This window comes from Schistocerca piceifrons, chromosome 3, assembly GCF_021461385.2.
Source record: "Schistocerca piceifrons isolate TAMUIC-IGC-003096 chromosome 3, iqSchPice1.1, whole genome shotgun sequence".
NCBI classification, from domain to species: domain Eukaryota; kingdom Metazoa; phylum Arthropoda; class Insecta; order Orthoptera; family Acrididae; genus Schistocerca; species Schistocerca piceifrons.
In genome coordinates this window covers 894,164,958-894,190,122 of record NC_060140.1, presented here as the reverse complement: position 1 = coordinate 894,190,122, position 25,165 = coordinate 894,164,958, and the positions used below count along the sequence as shown (strand labels likewise).

The 25,165-nt window shown below is 40.5% G+C and overlaps 1 protein-coding gene across 2 annotated transcripts in view; it reads right to left on the bottom strand.

Annotated features, from left to right (window-relative positions):
* Positions 1-759: 759 nt before the first annotated feature.
* Positions 760-25,165, bottom strand: part of LOC124789317 (zinc finger protein 501-like) — a 58,570-nt gene continuing 34,164 nt past the window's right edge. For both annotated transcript variants that reach the window (XM_047256631.1, XM_047256632.1), the window contains exons 2-3: positions 12,936-14,553; positions 760-1,570 (exon numbers count right to left, since the gene is read on the bottom strand). In XM_047256631.1, the coding sequence (XP_047112587.1) occupies positions 908-1,570; positions 12,936-13,628 (1,356 nt within the window). In that variant the 5' untranslated portion in view covers positions 13,629-14,553 and the 3' untranslated portion in view covers positions 760-907. The remainder of the gene's footprint in view (positions 1,571-12,935; positions 14,554-25,165) is intronic.

Genomic DNA, 25,165 nt, shown 5'->3' with positions numbered 1-25,165 from the left:
GTTCAATCTACATTTGATCACCCAGCAAAAGATACTTGTTGGCAATGAGAAAAACTGCACTGCCAACAGAACTACTACTCAAAAGGTGTAGTAGCAGAGCTATTACAGAAGAAAAGGAAGAGTATCTTGTGGATCTTTCGCAGTATGTGCCTCCAGTGCACCATGATTGTTATAACAACCTAAAGAGAGAAAATGACTGATACTGGATGCCAAGTTTATTACAATGATGGATCTGGATAAATGGGTTTTGTTTTTCTACAGAGTGTTGTGACTAATTACTTCAAAAAACATTATTCAAGAAGTTTTGTACAACAATACATGGCAAACATTTGGAATTATGATTAAAATTGATTAAAATATTTTTACTAGTACCTTGAAAAAATATTTAAATATCTGTAATCCCTTCATATTCACAATAAATGAAAGACAGGTTTGTTATATCTTGTGTTGATTTTTCTACAAGACTGAAACTTTGGAGCTAATATTCCATTTACATATAAATGTAAGTTAGGCACCAATGGCTCTGAGCCACACAAACATACATTTTTTTTCTTCTTGCAATTAATGTATCTTAACTGTAGCTGCAACAAAGAAAACTGAAGCAGTCTTTTTGAGTGTACATAGAGTGCCTTATATTATCATCACGTGTGGTTTACCACAGTAATTCTGAGTTGTGTGTTAATGTACAGACTATGCAAGTCAAGAATAATTATCTGTTTATTCAGTATTCTATAATTTTATGAATACAAAAATAATAAATAAAAAATAATGAAATATCCTTTGGTATTACAAAAAGATCATTTAAGCTCCTTCTTTAGTGTTTGAAAAATAAATCTCTTAAAACATTATAACAGTGTCATTACTAGACCTAAATTCCAATAGAATACTCTCTGTGCAACAAAGTACATTACGATGTGAGTTCTTCTAAAAGTGCCTCTGCAGATCTACCCTCTTTCCGAAACCTGTCCATATATGTTTTTGGTACTGTCCATTCCAATAATATCTCAACATTCTTTTTCAGTCTTTCACCTTCATCAATGTCTTTCTCAGAACATGGTTTTCTACCAGACATCTCTATAGATTCACAAAGCACATCATCTACAAGACGCTTGCCAAATCTTAGTTGCTCCAGCCTTTCTGGAGTTGAAATTTTCTTCAGAAGTATTGCCAGTAACATTCTCATCTTAGCAACAGGCATGGGAGGTACAAGAGACTTCCCTTTATCTTCTTCGTTTTCTTTTCCCGTGTCAGAAGACCCAACAAAATTTTTTGTATTATCGACTACCTCTCCTTTGCAGTTCTGCTCATGAGCTTCTAGTTCATCTTTCTTCTTGAAAAATTCTCGGCAGCGAATACACATGTAAGGTTTTGATGTTTTATGGATGCACAACATGTGCTTCTTGAGATGAGGCAACTGAACAAATGAGGCAGAAGGGCAGAGCAGGCACTTGAATGGTTTCTCACCTGTATGGCCTCGAACATGCATCTTGAGAGCAGAAGAGTGAGCAAAGCCTTTTTTGCACACCTTGCATTTGTAAGGTTTTTCTCCACTGTGAATACGTTCATGAACCTTGTAAAAAGAGAAAGTAAAACGCCATTATTACTGTAGGATGGATTTGATATAGTAGATTAGTAAATACTAACATATCGTGCAGTTCCATACAGAATAAAAGTGCCTTTCACAACCATCAACTCCTTGACTGTGGCAGTAACAAAATAATGATAATCATCATGATAAAATTCAAATTATTATACAATGTTAGCAGTTTCAGTCATTATGAACTTAAATACACTGTCCAGTCACACTAATGTAGCCCCCTGCCAAAAGCCTGAATAACCACCTTTTGTAGTTCGGAAAACTGGGAGACAAACAGTAAGAGAGTCAATGACTGGAAGGTACTGACAGGGATATGGAGCCATGCTGACTCCAGTGCTGTGGCCAGCTGAGTCTCAGTTGAGGATCCGTGGTGTGAACACACTGATCGAGGTGGTCCCTCAGATTCTTGGTCGGGTTTAAACCTGGGGAGCCTGGTGGCACTCTTTGGACCACGCACGAAAACTGCGAGCTGTGCGACACATTCCACTGTCCTGTTGGTCAATGCCATTGTGCTGAGGAAAAACAGTTGGTCCACTGTGCCTTCCAGAATGAAAAGATCACCTAGGGAATGTCACGGCTACATTATCCAGAACCATAATGTTCCTTCCTTGTTTTTGTTCAGACGTTTCACACTATACATGCCTATGGCCATCTGCCTGATGGGGCATAAAATGTGATTTATCTGAAAACACCACCTGTCACAACACAGTGGATGACCAGTTGCAATACTGGCACACGAATTCGAGTCTTTGTTACCAATGAACAGCAGTCAAGCACAGTTGCATGAATCGGGCAGCTGCTGAGGAGGCTCACATGCAGCAATGTTCACTGAATGGTCATTGAGGAGACAATGTTGGTAGCCCCTTGGTTCATCCGGGTGGTCAGTTTCTCAACAGCTGCAATTCTGTTCACCTGTACACATTTCCACAGTCATCGTTCTCCTCTGTCATCTATCACCTGTGGTGCACCACACTTGCCTTGGTGACAGTTTTGGATAATGCCATTTTGCCACACATGGTATACTTTAACCACAGTGATGTGCAAACAGTTTACAAACCCAGCCATTTTGGAAATGCTTCCACCCTTGGCCTGGAAGCCTATGACCATTCCCTTCTGGAAATCAGATAAATCATTCTGTGTCCACATTACAGCAATGACTGCACTGTTTTCTGCCAGCCTTTTTGTTTGTGGGTGTGACCTGCACTTTCTTCTAATCACTGGGCACATATTTTCATTTGAAGGATCTACAGTGAATTATAGTTAAAAATGGAAGATAATTCAGCAGCAAATTCAGTACAGAATCTGACTCTGTCATGCCATGGAGTCTTGTTTAATTTTAACTGTTTTAATTGTTTCTCTACTTTACTGACACTACTCTCACTCGATCTTTGTAGTGGTGTACCAGTTAAAATGAGGCAGCACTTCTGTACCTTCCTTTGTAAAGGTATACCTGAAAACAGAGTTCAGCAGTTTTCTTTTTCTTGGCTACCCTCAATATCAGTTCCCATGTTAACAATGAGCATCTTTACACAAACTTTGGTGCCAATGAAAGAATTTTCATAAGAGCTGAATTTCTTTGGGTTTTGTGATAGATATTTTGACAAGATTTTGCTACAGTAGTCACTGAAGGCTTCATGCACTGCCATCTTAACAGTCAAACACACACCATTGATCACCTCATTATCTATAACCGTATGCTTTGTTTTACAGCTAACATAAGCTTCTTTACAGTGACTGTATACCAAGGACCTTCTATCCCATCATTAACTGTTTTATTAGGTACACACCCATCCAGTGGATGGTTAACTATTCTTTTAAACTTGAGCCAAAGCTCTACTATATGCTCCAGCCCAGAGGTACATGTTTTGAGTTCCTCTTCAAGATACAAAACAACTGTCTTGTCTATCTAGCTTACTGAACATGTAAAGCTTTGTACTTGTTTTAGCAGCCACATGTATTTTATTAATCATTGTTACTGCATATGCCTAATGGTCACTGATACCAGTTTCAATATGACACCCTCCATGAGGTTGGGTCTATTTATTGCCATTATATCTAATATATTTCCATCAGAACTAGACTTCTGAAATATTTGTTCCATGTGATTTGCAGAGAAAGCATTTAGTATTATTTTGTAGGTATCTTGTCACAACCTCAACTTACAAAACTGCAATTATCTCAATTGTTTGTTGGACTGTTAAAGTCTCCTGCAACAGTGACAGTATGATTGAGGAACATATGTACTAATGTGTTGAGGGTTTCTTTTAAGTTTCCAGTTACATCTACGGGTGAGTCTGGGGGGCAGAAGAGCCCAGTTGTGTCCACTGCTGATTCCTTGATATTGAGTCTTTCCCAAACAATCTTGTCATCAGCTTCAATTTCACTTCTGTGGATTTTTGTTTCTTGTCTCGTCAGATAAATATACCACCTCTTGAGAGTTTATGTTAAACAGCCTCTGACTTTCAGAATTTTTCACTTTGAATCACAAATTATGGGAGAACAATAGGAAGTTATTAAGGTACTGAGCAGAAAAGAGGAATAATATGAGTTTTCATGGCACCCAAGATTATATATGAGACATAACCTGGGTCTTTCACATGTCGCAGTGATTAGTTACATTAATCATGCATACCTGTGTCTCTGAAGTATTTGAGAAATTGTGGAATTTCTGTGGAAGTTCTTTGTTACATATAGTTCTGTTCTACTACTTACTATTCACACAAACCAGCACCAACTCAAAGTAACTCAGCCTCTGCTTCATACGTTCCATGCATATACTATACACTTAGGTATTTTTCATTCCATCTATAAAGTTTACCAATGAAGGCAGGCTGGCAGCCTCTATATGTTGAATGTATGTCCTTTCTTAAGTAAGCAATCTGGATGCATCCTGGGCTGTCACTTTGTTTTGTTCAGAACTTATGTTAAAATTAATGTTTAAATCTATGCTCAAATGAACTGCACAATAATGTTCAGTGATTAACCTCTTTTAAAATGACTTTTCTGATCAGTTTTTTAATACATCCTGGTGAAAGTAATTCGAAGTACCGTACAGCTGATTTCTGTCAGTGTACGAAAACATCCAAATCAGCACTCTGCTGCTCTTCAAAAGCAGCTAAAGCATTGGCACTGAAGAAAACTGCTTCAGTCTTATACATTATTAAATCAAATATTGCCAAGTGTACTGATGTATTCAATTCATTTGCCCTAAAAATAACATACATGACTAAGCACCTGCCTGGAGTGAGGAAGCCACTTGAGTCCATTAATCTTAAAAGATCTTCACAGTAGAGCCTCTATCTGTATCAGAATTTCCAGTGTGTAAAAAAAGTGTAGAATCACTGTGGCTCAGACTCTACATAAAATTGTACGTTTCTCATCTGGAAACTTGGTTAAGAGATTGGAAAAAAGCAAAGGATAATCACTGCCATACTAAACACTGCCTAATATTTCCTGTAAGTTAAATCAAGGAAATAATAAAAAGCTAGTAATCTTTTGGTTTTCAGAATGCTAATAAAGACAAATTATAAGTATTTGCTAGTAAATATGGAGGAAGTTGATGTTAATCAAAGCAACAGACAAATTATATGTGATATGTCACTGACAGACATCCATAATTAGTGACACAAAATTTAATTACACCTTCACACCAATGTATAACTCCTAAAACATATTTGGTAATTATTAAAAATAATTAACACTACTTTTGCTTTCTTACTTACCACGGATACATCACACTTATGATTATGTGTCCTGTAAACTAGATATTTTGTCACACAAATGCCCAACATAAATATGTCACTCAAAAAATATTTTTACAAATGTTGTACGTTAAACCTTCACCATGATATATTCAAATATTGTTCTTTTAGTGAATGTGCATATCGGTATTTGGGAGAACAGGACTAAGCAGGACCTGATTCCCGATGTTAATTTGTGCTGTTAACATGCAAATATGCTAAGTGAGAAACCGATTGAGGTGATTATATGAAAAATTAATTGGAGTTCAGTCTCAGTAATAGCTGAAGAAGCACGAACCCGATTTACAAACTGTAAGAAAAATTATCTACATGAAGACCAAGCTGAAACAGATACCATGCTAAAAGATGCTGTGATGATCCACTTCTAAAGACCAAAGTGTGACTAAAGAATTTTCTAAGCTGACCTCCACCATTTAGAAATAACAACACTATATTTGATGATCCACCAGAGCATCACAATTAGAGAACCACACCCATGTCCATGGAAATACTAAGTTGGTGTGAGCTCTTACTGATCATGTTACTCACATGACGGGATGCCATTTCCTAATAATGATGAACTGTGATGATATCGCTACTGCTCACTTGACAGTTGTGGAGAAATCAAAGAATCACAGCCAGCACAACTCCGAATAACTCTATGACTGCTGAAAATAAAATTCTTAGATAAGACCTGCATATCTCAGCAAATAAAAAAGGAGTAAAAGGTCCTTCTGTAGTATATCAGGGAAGGTGACAATGAAGTGTGAATGAATATCGGTACTTATGTTTCTCCAAACTTAATGACACTTGAGACGACAATGAGAGCAACTGCAATGTTGAAAGAGAATAAGCAATAATTAAAAATCTTCTGGTGACCACTTGTAGAAACTACATGTACCAATAAATTACAGCCAGAATACACTGTTTCTACATTAAAGGTTCAAACAATATGTAATAAAGGAAAATTAAGCCATACAATAAGAACAAGCTGTAAAAAGGTAATTTTTTGTGTTTCCTTCTATTGCACAAGTAGCATCAATCTACAATTACAAACTCATAATTATTTAAAACATCACTGATTTGAAAGCACATCTTTCTGCCAAACGAAAATTGTATGTCAGAACAGTACTCAATTCAAGTTTTTTTTCCATCTGTGGCTGTCAAGGCATAACACATGTTCCACATTCACAGTTTTTACCATGTACCTCTCTCCTACTTTGAAAATTCTACAGTAATTGTGAGTGTGGGTTGCAAGTCATGAGAAGATAGTACAAATTGTACACAAAAGTAAAGAGTCTAGGTCCAAGTCATAGTTTGATACACACACTGCTGGTCAGTGATAGATTCATTCTGGAATTTGATCTGCAAGCTTTGCTGGTGACTGGGGCTGTTTGGTGAGGGGGAGATAAATGTATAATTATTATATAAATGTGAACATTAAAGTCCCCACAACTAATTTGACTAATTAGCCCTAATCTTGAGTCTTTTATGAACTAAACAAATATGTTCATAATTATTACAATCATCATCATCAAGCTTTGATATCTCCCTCTACACCACCTGCCTCCCCTTTCCAAAAACCAATCTCTCTCTCTCTCTCTCTCTCTCTCTCTCTCTCTCTCTCTCTCTGTCTTACGCGCGCGCCCACACACACACACACACACACACACACGCCCACACACACACACACACACACACACACACACACACACACACACACACACACACTTTTCTTTAAGACATTTATCTTCTACAATAATTTTTAGTTTGTAATAACATGTGATGAAGTCTAACTTTCAACTGGTTTACCAGTATCTGACTGTTTATTCTTATGTGGCCAATCTGGCGTTTTGCATTGAATCAGATGGGAGCAGTTCCCTATTTTATATTGGCAGAACAATGGTGGCTGAAATAAATATCCACCCGGTTTCACAGCAAATCATCTTTTACAGCACAAGAACCAGGCTGTCCACTTCCTCATTCAACTCACGAACATCTATTCACCATACATATTGCAGATATCTTCATGTGAAATATCTCTCTCTCTAGCAGACAATACTGCTAACTAAGCTGCATCCTAAAATTCCACAGCATTTATTATGGGAAGGATGCAAATAAAGATCCTAATCGATTTTTCACCTGCTAATTTATTACAGTCAGAAATAACAAATCATTTTACTTTTGTGTACATCCGTGAGTCAGGAGGAAAGGAACGTGATTTGAGGGGGTGATTCTGAATAAAAAGTCACATGAACTTATGTCCTGTTGTTAACACAGTTCCTGAGGAAACTAATGAAAATAATGGGGAACAAGACAAGTGCAGGTGATAGTCAATGAAATATTCAAATCTCATGTTTTGTTTTATTGTATACATTTCCCCATAAAAGACGTTCAAAAAGTCCACCAAGAACTGCAATGTGATTTTGCAGCTCCTGTAGACAGCTGCTATGTTGCCCTTTTGATCTCTTTCATACAGTCCTTTATTTGTGCACACACATGGAAAATATGAGCGAGATGTTCCTCCTCTGTGTGCACATTAAAATGGTCAGTAAGGTGCCGAAACTTTGGAAACAGTAAAATGTTGCCATCAAAATTATTTTTATGTACATTTTAATATGTATAGCATCAGCAGTCAGGCATTCAATAATTCGTTGGCAAATTGTTGAAAAATATTTGTACCTGTCATTACACTCACACACTACTGGAAAATGAGAAATAAACACCAAGAGTTCATCAACCTGGCAGAGCGAAATTTTATTGACACTCTCTTGAGGACATACACAACAAACAGTCACACCGAGTGTGCCCTACACATCTGAGTACAATCGACAGAGTGCTTGAGATGTCAATGCTAGTGACTTTTATGTCCTCCTTTTGCAGCAATGCAGGCTACCGTTCTCCAATGGAGATGATCAACTACACTAAGTCAGTATACCCTGCCTAAGGTGACCTTGTGGTTTTCATGTTGTACCTTTGTCTTGTCAAAGATTTCCTCCATTGAATTTAAATCTAACACTATTAAAGTCACAATGAGTACTTTTAATTCAGTTTTAAAAAGGGAAACTTCTTGTAGGAATATCAACAATTTAGGAAAAGATTGATTGCAACTTACCATAAAGAAGACACGATAAGTTGCGGAAAGGCACAATAAAAGACGGCTCTGGCAGCACAGCCAGAATACAATAATCATGTGGAATTGAAGTAGCAATCTGGAGGGGGTGGGGAAGGGGAAGGGAGCAGTGTCAGGAGGTTGTGGAGCAGAGGGGTGGGGGGAAAAGGAGCAAAAAGGAGAGAAGCCAGGGAAAGGTGCATGGGTGCATTGGCATGGGGTGGCAAACAAAGAGGTGGAAGACGAGAATGGGAGGGAATGACAGGACAGAGGGGTGGAAACTGATGGAGGGAGGGTGGGGGGCAGTATGTTACCAATGGTTGAGGCCAAGATAATCACGGGAGTGGAGAATGTGTTGTAATTATAACTCTCATATGCATATTTCCGAAAAACTGGTGGTGGCGGGGAGGATCTAGAATGGTTCAGGTAGTGAAGCAGCCACTGAAATCAAGTGTGTTGTGTCCAGCTGCATGTTGTGGCACCGGATGGTCTACTTTGCTCTTGCCACAGTTTGACAGTGCCCGTTCATCCTGGTTGACAGCTGGTTGGTAGTCACATCAATATAAAAAGCTGTGAAATGATTGCAGCAGAGGTAGTAAATGACGTGGCTGCTTCCACAGGTGGCTCGGCCCCTGATGGGGTAGGATAAACTTGTGACAGAACTGGAATATGAAGTGCTGAGTGTGTGGATTGGGCAGGTCTTGCACCTGGGTCTTCCACAGGGATACAATCCTTGTGGCAAGGGGTATAGGGATGGACTAGGATGTCTTGGATGTTGGACGGGTAACAGAGCTCCACTTTTGGAGGGGTGGGAAGGATTATTGGTAGTATGTCCCTCATTCAAAGGCACAATGTAGGTTGTCAAAGCCCTGGTGAAGGACACATTTCAGTAGTTCCATTCTGGGATGGTACTGGGTAATGAAGGGGTGGTATGAGGATTGAGGGTATGAGGGAAAAGACACAGGAGGCCTGTTTGTGGACTAGTTCTGGGGGACAGTGATTGCCTGCGAAGACCTTGGTGAGACCCACAGCATATTGGCCAAAGGAGTTCTTGTAACTGTAGATACACCATCCCTGGTTGGCCAGGCTGTATGGGAGGGAGTTTTTGGTGTGAAAGGGACAACAGCTGTCAAAATGCAGATACTGTTGGTGATTGGTGGGTTTTATGTGGACAGAGGTGTAGATGAGCCATCACAGCTGCTTCTCTCCTTTTTTGCTCCTTTTCTCCCCATCTCCCTCCCCCAAAACCTCCTAACACTGTGCCTGTTGGCACTCTAGCTGTGCATATCATGCAGGACAGCATTCCTCTCTCCACCCACCTGTACATACTGTACCCTCCCCTTCCCAAACTCTCCAGATTGATGCATCCATCCCACATGAAAGTTATCTTCTGGCCTGAGCTGCCAGAGTTGGTGGTGAGGTTGCATGAGGTGTGCTTGCTTGTGTGTGTGTGTGTGTGTGTGTGTGTGTGTGTGTGTGTGTGTGTGTGTGTGTGTGTGTGTGTGCGCGCGCGAATGGTGTGCATTTTTCTACTTAATGTGTCTTCTTTATGGTAAGTAGCAACTTATCTTTCCTTAAATTGTTCATTTCAGTTTTCTGAAGAATGTTTTAGAACCAGTCATAATAATTCATCTGTACTCACAAGCACTCAGTAATCACAACCTAGATCAAAAGTACAATAATTTTGGAGCTTCGATGATAGTTGAAGACCCGCATGAGACTTAAAAATCATCCATAAACCTAGCTACACCTGCAAGGGTTCAGAAGAAATAACTACAGTTACTTGTAAAGATCAAAAGCAAGTGTGCTAGTCTTGTCCATTATTACTGTCACCTCTGCCGGTTTCTGGTTGCATGGGGACAGGGATTTTTTCTTTGACCTGGAGACATTGGGTCAGTCTTTCCCCAATCCTCCTAAATGGGCAGCAGCTGGAACCGACTAGGCTGACTTTAAGGGCGAGTAAATTCCCCAAGAAAGCTGGTGTTTTCTGACATTCTGAGCAGAGAAAGTTCAGGAAGTTCTGCCGCGAAACAGGACCTTATAGAAGCTCTATTAGTGGTGGCATGAAATGAGCAATGATCCTATATTCTGCTCCTGATTTGGATTAGTTGGAAGGCCTGAACTCTAAGTAACTTCATGGCTAATTCTGGGAGCAACCAAAATCAAGGGATCTGCCATCGGACTTAGTGTGGTGTGGATGTCGTGTGCTCTCTGAGGCAGTGATTGTGTCCATGCAATGTACTTCAGAAGCTGTGCAGAGATGATACTTTGTGATTGATAAAGTTATTTCTTACAATGAGAGATTTAAAAGTCTTTCTATGCATGGGAGTGGATTTCAGATTGAACTAGTCTAGTTTTCTAGGCAAGTGTTGCTATTTAGCAAACATATAGGCACTCAATAGGCAGAGGCCTTGAATTAGGTTGTGGAGCCAAGTAGCTAGCTGGACAATGGCGTTTGGTGAATGAGGCGGACTTGGGGAGGTTTTCGTTGAGGGCAGTAAATTATATTAATTTCCATGGAAATTTAAGTTTGGTGTTTTTGTGTCACTCTTTCCCTTTTGACTTTGAGCTATATCCTGTTTTTGTTTTTGTGGAAGTAACCGACACACAATGCTAGGAGCCAGTTGAAAGCAGTGTGTTGAACTGTTAGTGGTGAACAAATTCCGGTCCAGTGGTCAGATCTTTGAATCTTTGCTGAAAGCAGTTACACACAAGGCTTTTAATTATGGACTTAAAGAGTTGTGAGAAGAACAACCCTGTCTTTAAGGTCAAGGTGACATTGGAGACTCTAATTTTGACTGATTTTACTTGAGTAGTGGGGCAGAGAATTATTCTGGCTCCACCAATAAATGTTTACAATTAAATCTGCAGAGCAGTGTGTCACATAATTTGCCTCATGCCAGGCATCACCAAGAGTACTTAGTTTCAAGACACAGCTATGAGCGTGACTTTGCACGACATCCAACATCACAGAGGTTTAAAGGCACAGACAAAAGAATGTTACATAATCCTGGAAACATGCAACCAAAAAGGGCACTATATATGAAGAGTACAAGAACTAGCTAAATGGACAATATTAATGAACTTCTTAAAAAATATTAAATTAAGTCATCTCCTGGTCCTCTACTGTTGTAGAATGTATCTCAGAAAATATAATATCACCAAAGAAGACATCAAATTTAGAACTGCAGAAACGCCATCAGTATGGAGGGTAATGTGTGCAAAACTGAAGTGCAAGTGGCACATCCACAGTACAATGTATTGGACAACATGATACGGAAATCTTATGAGGATGTTGTTCTGGGAAGCAAATGGCAAACTCCAGTTCCAGTTATATCTGCTGAGAGAAAGCTGAGAACAAACTTACAAACAAATGAAACTTCAACTGTGAACAACTTTTGCAGAACAAGGCTGTCCAAAACATCTGGCCCGAAAAGAACTCGGTGGTGGGTTACTAAGTCAATATTATCTATAATGACATCCCTGTGTATGCACTCCATTAACAAAGGCTGTTGTTGTTTTTCCATATCCCAGCATTTTTCCTTCAGAACTGTGCATGCTTATGTCATCTTCTTCACAGACAAGTTTTGTGGCAAACTGAGTGATGTATGTCACAGGACCTACACAATATAAAATAATTTAGCCAGAGATTGAATGATTCCGTGCTACATCACTGGGAATACTAGGGGCATATATTTTTCGTTTTCAGTTTCGATAGTAGATCACAATATCCACATAGCAGTTGTAAAGAAAAGGAAACACTGTGACAGGCTCACAGGACAATGCAATGCTGATCAGCTGCCAAGTCATCCTCTGCCTAATGGCATTGTTTGGATGTGGTATGCAGAGTAATGGGGTCAGCACACTGCTCTCCTTGCTGTTTTCAGCTTTCCCGACCTAGGTGCCGCTACTTATTCTAGTAGCCCCTTAGCTGGCCTCGTGACATTGAATGCACCTCGTTACAGCCCTCTAACTACAGAAAAATCCCTGGCACTACCAATAACAAATTGCATCTGCTATGTGGCAGTCAGATGCACTGATCACTCAGGTAGAGGTGGACAAACTACTGTCATAATGACAATATGTGAAGAGAACTCTGCCAGATACTTATCAACATTTAACCAGCTAATACGGCTGAATGCTCAGGACAACTTCATACTGTCAACTAATGGCTGACAAAGCGCTTATGTGATATTCGAATGATGACTAGTTACAAGACAGTTTTGGAAAGGTCGTCGTAAAAGGACCACTCACTGAAGACAAATAATATTTTACAGAACATAGAAGCACTGCTTTTAAATTAAAACCAAAGGAAACTATAATTAATACACAACATATAAACAGTAGCCTTAACTTCAGCCTATGGCTTTCTGTCATGTTCATTAGACAAAAATGCTCACTATATGTGTTGCAACAATACAAACATATTCTTAATGTCAGTTTCATTAAGATCAATAAGTAAGTAATTTCTACAAACAGCACAAACCTGTAACTGTGAGCGTTGTGCAAATGCCACTCCACAGATCTTACAAGCATATGGCTTCTCACTCATGTGGGTGCGTAAGTGCTGAACAATGTGGCCTTTCAGTTCTTTTCCACATATATCACAGCGAAAAGCGTGGACATCACCATGAATGCACGCAACGTGTTTCTTCAGACTTTCACGCCGGAAAAAAGCCTGGCCACAAATATCACATACTTGATCACGGATCCCTTCGTGCCTCTTCATATGCATACTTAGGTTTGTTGTGGAAGTGAAGCATTTTGGGCACTTTTGGCACTGGTATGGTTTTTTACCCGAATGGGTTATTCTATGCTGTCGAAGTTGCCCACCACGAGCAAAGCGCCGTGGACAATCTGGACATGCGTATGGTCGTTCGCCAGTATGTGTACGCATATGTAGTCTCAATCGTTCTTTAATGGGAAATGTCCGTTTACAATACTGGCAGGTGAACGGCTCAGGTGCAGTATGTCTGGCCACAATGTGGTTTTTTAAGATCCCACCCTGAGTAAAACGAGCACCACAGTCAGCACACTCATATGGCTTCTCACCAGTGTGGATTCTCAAATGCTTTGTGAGGTCACTCACTGCAGCAAAGCTCTTATTGCAGTACTGACATTTGTTTACTTTCTTGTCCTCCTCTTTCTTATCTTTTGATTTTTCTTTTTCTTTCTTCATGATGTGTTAGTTGTCTATTACAATGCTACAGCACAAGAGAATTCTATTCCTTCTCTAAATCACAAAAGGGTCAAAACTCAAAAATCTGCCCCTCTATTTTATCTAAAGCTTGGTTGCTAAGTCAACTGCAGATCAAGAAAAATATCATAAATAGAAGGCACATGGTGTTTAAAATTTTAGTCTCATCTGATTTATACAATATCCACATTAGAAATTTACACTCTGCATCTCAGTAAGAGACAGATTGGCAAGACAATATGCCAAATGGCACTTCGGTTACTTTGGTAGTCAGTCTGTAATGACAGAATCTCTGAGTTACACATGGACACTCATGTAAAGTGAGGCGGCGGTGGCGGCAGCAGCAGCAGCAAGAGTTGAATCCAGCATTAACTTGTGTGGCTCAGTTACTTAAAGCTCTCCCCTTCACACTCAAATGAAATCAATGTATTTTCCCTAACAAAAGAGTTGCTGGAAAAGTTTTCCAGACAACTAAAATATATTATGTAACTACAAAAAAGCCTTTATATATATAAAATCAAAGTGAAGTAACAAATGGTGTGCTGCATTAACAATCACTACAACTGTATTCTTTGGTAAATATGGCAAGCAACAGCTCTTTGGTGAAACAAAAAATATAATGTGTTAATAAACTACATCAGTAAAACCAATTCTATAGCTCTGGCTTCATCAGTCCACATGACTAGTTCAGGAAATTAAGTTATGTGATATAAGTCACTACATGGCCTTTCAATGTCCACACTACATCTGATTTAGTAAGATTAACAACGAGACTAGACAGAATCCCATTCCTCATCAAGTAACTTTATTCCACCTTCAACATATTCTTTTTCTTTCCAAATAAACATTTTTGCATCACTCTTCAGAAGATATCTGTAGTTGACAGGAACAACATAAACAACAGCATCTGAAAGAGAAACAATCATATGTAAGGGAAAACATCTGAATTAATTTCTACTGTGGACATATAGTATCCAATATACAAGATAGATAAAAAGTAGTTAAATATTTTTTTTAAAAAATCACTTTGACATATTTCAACTCGATGAGAATACATGGGGCGATCACAGAAAAATAAAGTTAAATATTTTTTGTTTGTTTGTCTGCAGTACTGGCGCACACTGAAATCACTGTCATTACCCCATATCACACTGCTAGAGAAGGTAAAACAAAATATCAAAGCTTGTTGGTAAACTGGAGTTTATTCAGCAATTAATTTTCAGCAGCAGTGGAAATGTTGCAGCTGTGTGTTAGGCCACTCTAGATAGCTACAGAAGTCATCTGGATTGGTGTGATACAGCTGCAACATTTCCACCACTGCTAAAAATTAAAAGCACGATTTTACTTTGGCTCCTCTGTGCAACATGCTATGGTACAGCAACACAGGATTTCAGTGTGCAGCAGAACTGTACCTGCAAACAAACTACAAATTAATTATGAAGCTTTATCTTATCAATAGACTGACTACTAATTGTATTTTATCTGTTGTATTAGGGGAACCGATTTCACACTATGACACATCAGTAAGCTGCCAAAGCTTTTTGATGTCATTTAGACAAAAAGTGTCGTGATTGGGATAATGAAACTGCACAACTGTTATTAGTGGACACAAGTTCTAAGGGTGGCTGCTTAAAAAACATGTAATCACTCTAATCTCAAAGAGTTTCACAGCGTGAAACATACAAAAAATGTTGCTCAGACCTTTATTCAGGGTAGTATGAAAAGAGCATAATAATTTGATATAATTTAATACTGTGTATAGAACAACTTGAGTAAACAAAATTTAGTTGTCTTTTCTTTCACACTTCCTGTCTACAAATGCCTTGGTAATCATTTCCCAGGCCATCAATTGAATCTCAGTGCACCTGTGAATCATCAGCAAGTAAAGCCCATCTAAGCCCATATGATTTCTCTTTAAAATTGCAAAAAGGTTATCAAATGAAACAAAACTTTCTGAAGGACTACTGGAGTGGAGCCACTTCATTCTGATAACTATGGTGTGAGTGTTCCTACAAATTGTGTTGAGAACATCCTCTTTGAAAACAGAAATTAACGGACTGTGTTGGTGTAGAAGCAAAACTTTAACAAAGGCACTCGAATTGTAGCTCATGCTGGAAAATAAAACTACTGTCAACAAACTGCTCTATAATAAAAAGTTAATCTTCACATTAAGTTGAATCAACAACAAAGTTTTCAAATAAAATGGCATATACACTCTTAAGAAGAAAGAAAAAGGATGTACCACAAAGAAATTATCTGAATAGAAGGGAAATCAGTAAATACGATGTGCATGTTAACACAAACAAATGATTACAAATTCAAAATAAATAAAATAAAATAGAAATTAAATAAAAATGGATGATTTGTGCAAGAGAAGGAGCTTCATAAACTAAAGAAGTTAATACTGTGTTGGTCCACGTCTGGCCTTTACGCAAGTAGCAATTCTGCTTGGCATTGATTGATAGAGTTGTCAGCAGAAACTCCTGCTGTGTGTGGACAGACCTTATCCTGCTGAAATGTAAGCCCAGTATGGTTTGCCATGAAGGGCAACAAAATGGAGTGTATAATATTACCGAGATACCTCTCTGTTATAAAGGTGCTGCAGATGGAACCAAAGGAGTACTGCTATGGAAAGAAATGGCACCCCAGACTACCACTCCCAGTTGTTGAGCCGGATGGTGGGCACCAGTCAGGTTGTTTTCCCACCACTGTCTGGAGCCCCTCAAAACATGTCTTCGCTGGCTATCAGGGCTCAGTTCAAAGCAGGACTCATCACTGAAGACAATTCTACTCCAGTTAATGAGATTCCATGCCACAAAAACTACAACGCTTCAAATTTCACTGATAATTGTGTGTTATCAAGTGTTACTACTGAGGAGGATGCTGGCATCACAAAGTTGGAGCATGGAATGTCATATCCCTTCACTGGGTAGGTTTGAGGAGTATTTGGGGGAATGGATAGTGTGAGGTTCGATAAAGAAAACAAATACAGGTAACAAAAAAGTAATCATAATGAATAAGAACATAGGAACTCAAACCACTATGAATAACATTGTTAACACATTGTCATAGGCAAAACACACACACACACACACACACACACACACACACACACACACACACACAAAGAGGATTAAAACTGGATTGTGACGGACTAGAATTCAACAGCTGAAAAAAGAAAAGAAGGAAAAATAGTAGAAGAACAAGGACTAAAGGAAATGACGTTTAAAGGGATAGATGTGGACTCTGACCATAATTAAGTGGTTATAAATTCTGATTACAGCCAATTAAATAGTAGAATAGTAAGCAGTTAAGGAGGTAGAACCAGCATAAATTGGAAGAACCAGCTGTCGTCAAAATTTTCAAAGGGAGCATTATGCAACTATTGACTGATATGTGAGAAAGGAACACAGCAGAAGACAACTTGGAAGCTTAGCGAGATGGAACAATAAAGGCAGCAGAGAATCAAACATGCAAAAAGATACAACCCAGTAAAAATTCTTCAGTAACACATGAGGTATTGAATTCAATTGACAAAAAGAGTAAACATGAAAATTCAGCAAATGGAGCACCAAAAATGAGATTAACAGAAAGTGCAAAATGGTAAAGCAGCTTCATGAATACGAAGGGGCTCAGGTCACAAGCCTTACTAAGCACAGAAGGGAAAGCTAAAAGATAGAGAGAAAATGCAGAAATACTTTACAAAGGAGACAAACTAAAAAGTACTGTAACACGGAAGATGTGTCAAAGAAATGATACACCAAGAAGAATTTGACAGAGTCCTGAAAGACGTAAGTCCAAACAAGGCACATGGAGTAGATTACATTCTCTCAGAATTATTGGGGGAACCAAGGTATACGAGGCAGGTGAAATACCCCCCTTCTTAATTCTCACAGTGAATCATATCCTGACCCACAATTACTTTACTTTCAAAGGGCAAATCTGTAAACAAATCTGTCGTACTGTCATAGACACTTTCATAACACTGTCCTACACCAACTTATTTATGGCATAGCTGGAGAAATCCCTCCTATCCAGTTATCACTGATGACATTTTCATGATCTGGACTCATGGCAAGGACAACCTTTGCACTGTCCTCCAAAGTCTCTACATCTACTCCTAAATCCGCTACAACAGGTCCTTCTCAGCTCAACGAGCCACCTTCCTAGAAGTTGAACTCCACCTCTCAGATGGCTCCACAAATACCTACAGTCATACTAAGCATACCAACCACCAACAGTATCTTCATTTTGACAGCTGTCACCCATCCCATGCCAAAACGTCTCTTCATTACTGCCTTGCTACCTGCATCTGGAGAGGAAATCACGAGTTTTTGAAATATACCAATAACATTCCAGAGCTTTTACTGATAGACAATATCCTATACAGGTCATTCATTAACAGATCTCCCATGCCACCTCCTCCTTAGACACTCGTAAACGTGTTAACTGGCCACTGACCAGCACTCCTCTGATCACCTGGTATCACACTGGCTGTGTATAGCTCAACTACATCCTTCATTAGGGTTTCAACAACCTCTTGTCTTGCCCTGAGATGAGGGATACCAACAACAAAATCTTACCCACATCACACAAAATAGAGTTCTGTCACCCTTTCAACCTAAAGAACATCCTTGTTCATCCCTAGTCCAATACTGCACCCCATGGATCATTCCCTTGTGGTCAGCCTAAGTGCAAGACCTGCCCCATACACCCACCCACCACCTCCTACCACTGTCCAGTCACAGGCATTTCCTACCCAATAAAAAACAGGATTGAGTGTGAAAGTAGCCATGTTATGTATCAGTTATGCCACAATTACTGTACAGCATTCTATGACGGTGTGACTTTTAACTAACTGTCTGCTTGTATGAATGGCTGCCGCCAAACTATGGCTACCCACAAACTTGACCATCCAATTGCCAAACATGCTTTATTTGTGGGCCATATGGATACACTCTGCCAGCACAAGTTTCTCTGAGCTGCACTGTGCGAACTGTCTTAAAGAAGATGGTGCACTCTTGAAATACCCCTGGCCCAATCCTCTGCTAAACTGTTCCCACTGCTGCAGCTTACTTTCTCCCTTCTCTCTTATGCTCTCCTATCCCCACCAGTCCATACCCCTGGCCCAATCCTCTGCTAAACTGTTCCCACTGCTGCAGCTTACTTTCTCCCTTCTCTCTTATGCTCTCCTATCCCCACCAGTCCTTCCCCATTCACATTGTGTACTGCCTTCTCTCACCAGTCCCCCCCCCCCCCCCCCAATTGTGGGTACTCTCTCTCTCTCTCTCTCTCCCTCTCTCCCCCTCCCTCCTCTTTCACCTGTCCTTCCTTTTCCACCCTCCATCCTTCCCTGATTCCCTCCTCATCTTCACCTTGCTCTATCCCATACCTTCACCTCTACCCTATGCTTGTCTCTAAATCTCTTAATTGTTCTAGCCTCTGAACTCATTTCATCTTCTTGTGCAGATGTTGAATCATCTGTTGAAAGACATGCCTCACACTACTCTGATACCCATCCTTGCCTTGTGTGTATGATTGACTGGGTGTCTGTGTGTGCAAACATGTGTAGTTTTACTAGAAAAAGGACAAGAGCACAAAAGATAACGTAAATACCATTTTCTGTTACCTATACCTATGCACCACATATATCAGTCCACTATATGTGAGTGGTTGTCTTTCCCTTATTTTATGGATTGTTCCACCCAGGAATTTCTATTACTGTTCTTGTTTAAATACATTCAAAACATTTTTTAAGGAAAAAATATGGCCCAATTACATTTTCAACATTGTTTCTACACCTATTACCACTTCAGTGCCTCTACTATACGGCAAGTGATCATCTTTACTCCTTTCATTATTTATACTCTGCTGAGGACTTTCCAAACTGATTAGTAATATCTTTATATGTAAAGAAATCTTTCCAGAAACCAAGCACAAACATGTCTGTCAGACTTACTGCAAGCTCAGTCCTCAGAAACATTTCAAAACACTGAAAATAATGGAATGAGGAGGCTGCTACACACATTGTGGGAGCTGTATGGAATGAATTGGTCAGCTTTTTTGGTTAGAGGCTATCAGAGAAACACAAATAGGGGTACAGTCTGAAAGGGAGCAAGTCAAACACAGAACAATGGTACACCTAAGAAACATTGGTACTAGACACTGCCTGACAAAAAAAGTGAAGCACCCAGAAGACACAGCTGGATGGCAACGTAATTTCGAACACATACACACCATTGGTGTGTGTGTGTGTGTGTGTGTGTGTGTGTGTGTGTGTGTGTGTGTAAATGATTAGAGTTGCAGTTCTCTGTGACAGGTAGAAAGGCACCATGAAGTGTTTTTATTGTTCACGTATGTGTTGTACCATGCCTGTAGGGAATATAAAGGGTGTGAATAGTATCAGCTGTTGGGTGATCACTCTGAATGGCATGGAGATGCCATATACAGATGTGAGACAGTGTTATTAGCAACTAACAAGAGTTTGAAATGAGTTTCACTGTGGTTCTCCATTTGGCTGGCTGGTCAAGTTGTGCAATATTAAGATCTGTGGGACCACGGATGTGACAGTGGCCCACTGTTGAACAGCATGGGAACTTGAGGACAGGGAACTTGAGGACAAGCATACTCATCATCAAGGTTCCGATAACCATGTCTGACCACCATACAGAAGGATCATTGTATAGTGCATGAAGCACATAGTAAACCTCTCACATCTGCACCTAATGTCTGAGAATATGTAATGGAATCCATGCAATATTCTACAATATCCCGCACTATTGTTCGGAGACTAGCAGCAGCCAAACTAGGAAATTACTGTCCCTTGCATAGGCTACTATTAACAACACAACAAAAATGGCAGCATTTATCACGATACTGTGACTAGAAAGCATGGACTGCGAATGAACAGTATCCATAGTGTTCAGAGATGAATCATGGTTCTTCACAACCAAGGATGACTATTCTTGGTAAGAATGATGGTGACCTTGGGAGAGGTGCCACTCTTCCAGTGTTTTGGAGAGAAACAGAGGTCTTTCTTCTGGTGTCATGGTGTGGCAAGCCATCGAGTATGACTTCTGGTCACAGCTTGTAGTAACTGAGTGAACTAAGATGACACAATGGTATGTCTCAGGCATCCTGGATCCTCATGTGTTACCTCTCAGGCAACAGAACTGTGGTGCCACTTTTCAACAGGACACTGCACCTCCACACAGGGCACGTGTCTCCATGAACTGTCTATGTGATGTTGAGGTACTGCAGCCAGGAAGATTACCAGATCGATTCCTGATTCACAGATCCTTTCAACCTGCGAAGTTCCAGCTCATTTCCTACTCCCCTTCTGGATGCTTCACTGTTTTTGTCAGGTAATATATTCATAAAGTCTCATTACTGCTTTAGGAAAGAACTAGACCTTAATGTGCTCATAGATTGTACAGAAGCACAATAGTTGACAGAAGAATTGAAAATCACCCTTAAAAAGATGTAAAAATGGTAAAGCAACTTGACCTGATGAAATACTGACTGGACTTCCAGGACTGACAGGAATTCCAACATATTATGGCACCTCAAACTATTTAACCTTACCTTAATAGAAGGAGAATGCCAGATGAATAGAGATGAAATAACCTACTTTTGTTCTATAAAAACAAAGGCTATGAAGTTGATTGTGACGACTATTGTGCTATAAAGCTAACTTCTCACACATGGAAGGCATGGGAAAGAGTGCTTGCAAACAGATTAAATAAGGTAACAAAAACTATGCCCAACCAAAGTGGTTTTACCAGCATAATGGGCACTATATAGATACTCATACTGAAGGCAAAATACGAAGACCTCAAGAAAGTCCTCCACCTTGTGTTTATTGACCAAGTGTCAAGGAAGTTCCAGAGTACTACAGATATTTTCTCAAGGGCATGCATAAGTACATCAAGACAAAAGTTACAAGCCTTGCAAGTGTCAGTGAAGAAATCTAGGTAAAAGTTGGGGTCCACCAAGGATATGGTTGAGTCCATGGCTATTCAATCTGGTCATGAACTATGTCAAAGAAAATCTACAGAAAGCAATATCAGAGACACTTTTATACATTGACAACATAGTTGTAATAGAGAATCTCCACCAGAAATTCTAAATGAACTTAATGCTTGGTGCACATTACTAGAATGCATAGGACTTAGTGAATAGTACCAAAATGAAGCATATGTGTTGCAACTTCTCAAGAACAGCCACCAGTTCTAAACCACAACAACATCTACATCAGGGATGAGCAACCAATTATCTAGATTAGCTGGACCACATTGGAAGAACATGAAGTTTTTTGGGTTTGCTCATTAAAAAAGGGAAGGGGGATGGACCATTAGGAGAATAGCATCATTTGGCAGAAAAAAGGAAGCTGGCCCATTGAGAGAACAGCACTGTGTGGTGGGAGTTTCAGATTGATAATATTCAATTTACCATGTATGTTTTTTTTCCCACTCACGTGACACACACATACCTGCAATGGTTCTTGCTTTGGGCAGCTGGCAGCCCACAGGTTGGAAATCACTAATCTACACAATGTCCGTATAGCACCAACTTGGCAGTACAAGTACCTCCGACTGGTAACACAATTCACAGTTTCCATGGATAACACATTGGAAACTGAAACTACATGAAAGCTGAGTGGTTGTGGTTTTGTGTGTGTGTGTGTGTGTGTGTGTGTGTGTGTGTGTGTGTGTGTGGGGGGGTGCGCGCGCAAGGTCATCAGCACCCTTTCACTTATGAAAACAAACGAATGTGAAGATGAACTAAAAGTGTTGTACACACATGCACTTGAAATGACCACATAGTCACCTGGTATCACATGCACTAAAACTAATTAGGAGATAAGAGAGCTAATTAAGACATGTAACACATGGAGAAAACAAAACACAGAAGAACTAAAAGAAAAGCACAGGGAAATGTAACTGGACGATCACTTACAAAAAACTAGGGTGAGCCAGCCACCCTTTGACACATTAAGAACATCTCCCTAAAATCTTGTTAAAAACATTGGACAATTCACAAAACTTTAAAACCCTAACCACATTCATTTGATCATTATATAAAATAGACAGCAGATCCGCTGGCAAATCTGTCACAGTCTGCTGGTTGGCAAAATAAAATGCAGTCCAATAAAATGTAGCACACCATGATCTGCAAGCCACAAGTACCACACATTAGAGGATCCTCTCACCGGAGTACGAATCCATATTTTACGAGGCAGTGGCCTACGCGAAAACGAATAAGAAGGACCTCGTCCCACCAACATAGGTGAAACAAAGTGCTCCACGGCTGAGTTGTGGGCTTGATGATACGGAGCCAGCCACTCATCTCTCCGTTGACGCATGACTTTGTACCTCAACAGCAAAGTGATAGCATGCAGACGGATAGTACACCGAAATACCAGAGGATCATGACATGCCTCCTCGGCTGCTCGATCTGCCTTTTTATTGCCCGCAGTTCCAATATGCCCAGGCACCCAGCAGAAAGACACCTCCTTCTCCAGTCAATGTAGTTGTACAAGGGCATCCTGGATTTCTGGGTTACTGTATCTGCTGGGTACAAACACTGGAGAGAGTAAAGGGAGCTCAGAGAATCTGAGTAGATGAGAAATACAACACTGCAAGAACGTCTCATCTGCACCAGTGCTCACAAGATTGCATACAATTCTGCATCGAAGACGGTAAATTCTCCTACCTTCCAAACTTCACAGGAGCTCTCCTGTGAAGTTTGGAAGGTAGGAGATGAGCTACTGGCAGAAGTAAAGGTGTGAGGACGGGGCATGAGTCATGCTTGGGTAGCTCAGATGGTAGAGCACTTGCCCACAAAAGGCAAAGGTCCTGAGTTCGAGTCTCAGTCTGGCACACAGTTTTAATCTGCCAGGAAGTTTCATATCAGTGCACACTCCACGGCAGAGTGAAAATATCATTCTAGTATCGTATTCCTTACTTATATTGAAGAATATGCCAATACGGTGATGCTTGCGGGGGAAAACCTGCAAATAGCTGCCTCTAGCAGGGTCAGATTGTCAATAGTGGACCAAAATCTTCAGAATCCACACTGAGAGCAGCTAAGGAGTTGCCTGGTCTCAAACAACCAGACCAGATGATGGTTAACCGTTCGTACCAGGGTCTGTCTTACACAGCTCATTAAGGTGATACTTCAATGACTACTGGGACATGTGCAGCCCCTTCCTGGTTTGAGGAGAGGGATCAGAATTGCCTACCTCCACGAGTTGGGGAAGTTGCCTGTCTGCCATATTAGATTAAAACATTCGAGAAGGATTTCCTTTGATGCCACTGGCAAATGGTGAAGCATGCATACTGGATTTGGTCGGGACCAGGTGCAATGTCACAGATCTCAGTGCTGATTCAAGCTCCCACATGCAGAAAGGGGACATGTAGGCCTCAGAACTGTTGGAACTGAAGTTCAACTTTTTCCTCTCTACAGTCGCATGATAGTGACAGAAAGCTGGATCCTGGCCTGCGTTGGCAGTAGTTTGTGCAAAATGTTCAGCCAGCTTCTGAGCAATGTCTCTGGATGTTGTTTGGAGGCACCCCTGTTTCAGCACTGCTGCTACTGGTAAATGGTTGCGTTTACCAGAAATCCTCTGGACAGCTTCCCAAACTTTTATAGAAGAAGTGAAATGATTGATGGAGTCCAGGAACGCTTGGCCTTTTCTTACTCTCCCAAGTGACACGTCGAGCCTTGGCCCTCATGACCTGAAAGGCCCTAAGGTTGTCTGCTGTCAGTCGGCATTTAAAATGTCGAAGAGCTGCACGCCTTTCCCAGATCATGGAACTGCACTCCACCAAGGTACTGGTTGTTTCCTAAGATGGCCTGAGGACTGTGGGTTGGAGAGGTCAATGGCACAATGGATCACTCGTGTGATGTGGTCCACCCATCCTGGGACGCTGTCGCAGTGTTCAAACACAGCCAGCTGGCTGAAAAGTGTCCAGTTAGCCCTGCTGACCACCCATTTTGGGGGCTTAACTTCAGGTGGTGAGGCATTTAATAGGTGACGGCAGACTGGGAAGTGGTCACTGGAATGAAGGTCGTCAATGACCTCCCACCGAACAGAGTCAGTGTGGGTGGGAGAACAAAAAGAGAGGTTGATGGCTGAGAATGACCCAGTACTGGTGGAGAAATGTGTCCGAGTACCCATGTTGAGACATGAGGCCCTCCAAAACCTGACCCCGAGAGCAAGTATTGTCGAGCCCCACAGGACACGATGAGCACTGAAGTCTCCCAGGAGGAGGAATGGTCGCAGGAGTTGTGCAATAAGATCCGTGAGAGCCTCAGAGTCTAGTGCATCTTGCAGAGGTGAATACAGTGAGCAAACAATGATCCTTCAACACACATGAATTTGAACTGAAACTGCTTGCAGGTCAGCAGCCAAGGGGAGAGCAGAGGAGTGGTCCCCATTAGTGACAAACACTACAACACCTCCCTTGGCCCTTTCCCCCCGATAGGTCATCCTTGCAGTATAGCATATAGCCCTG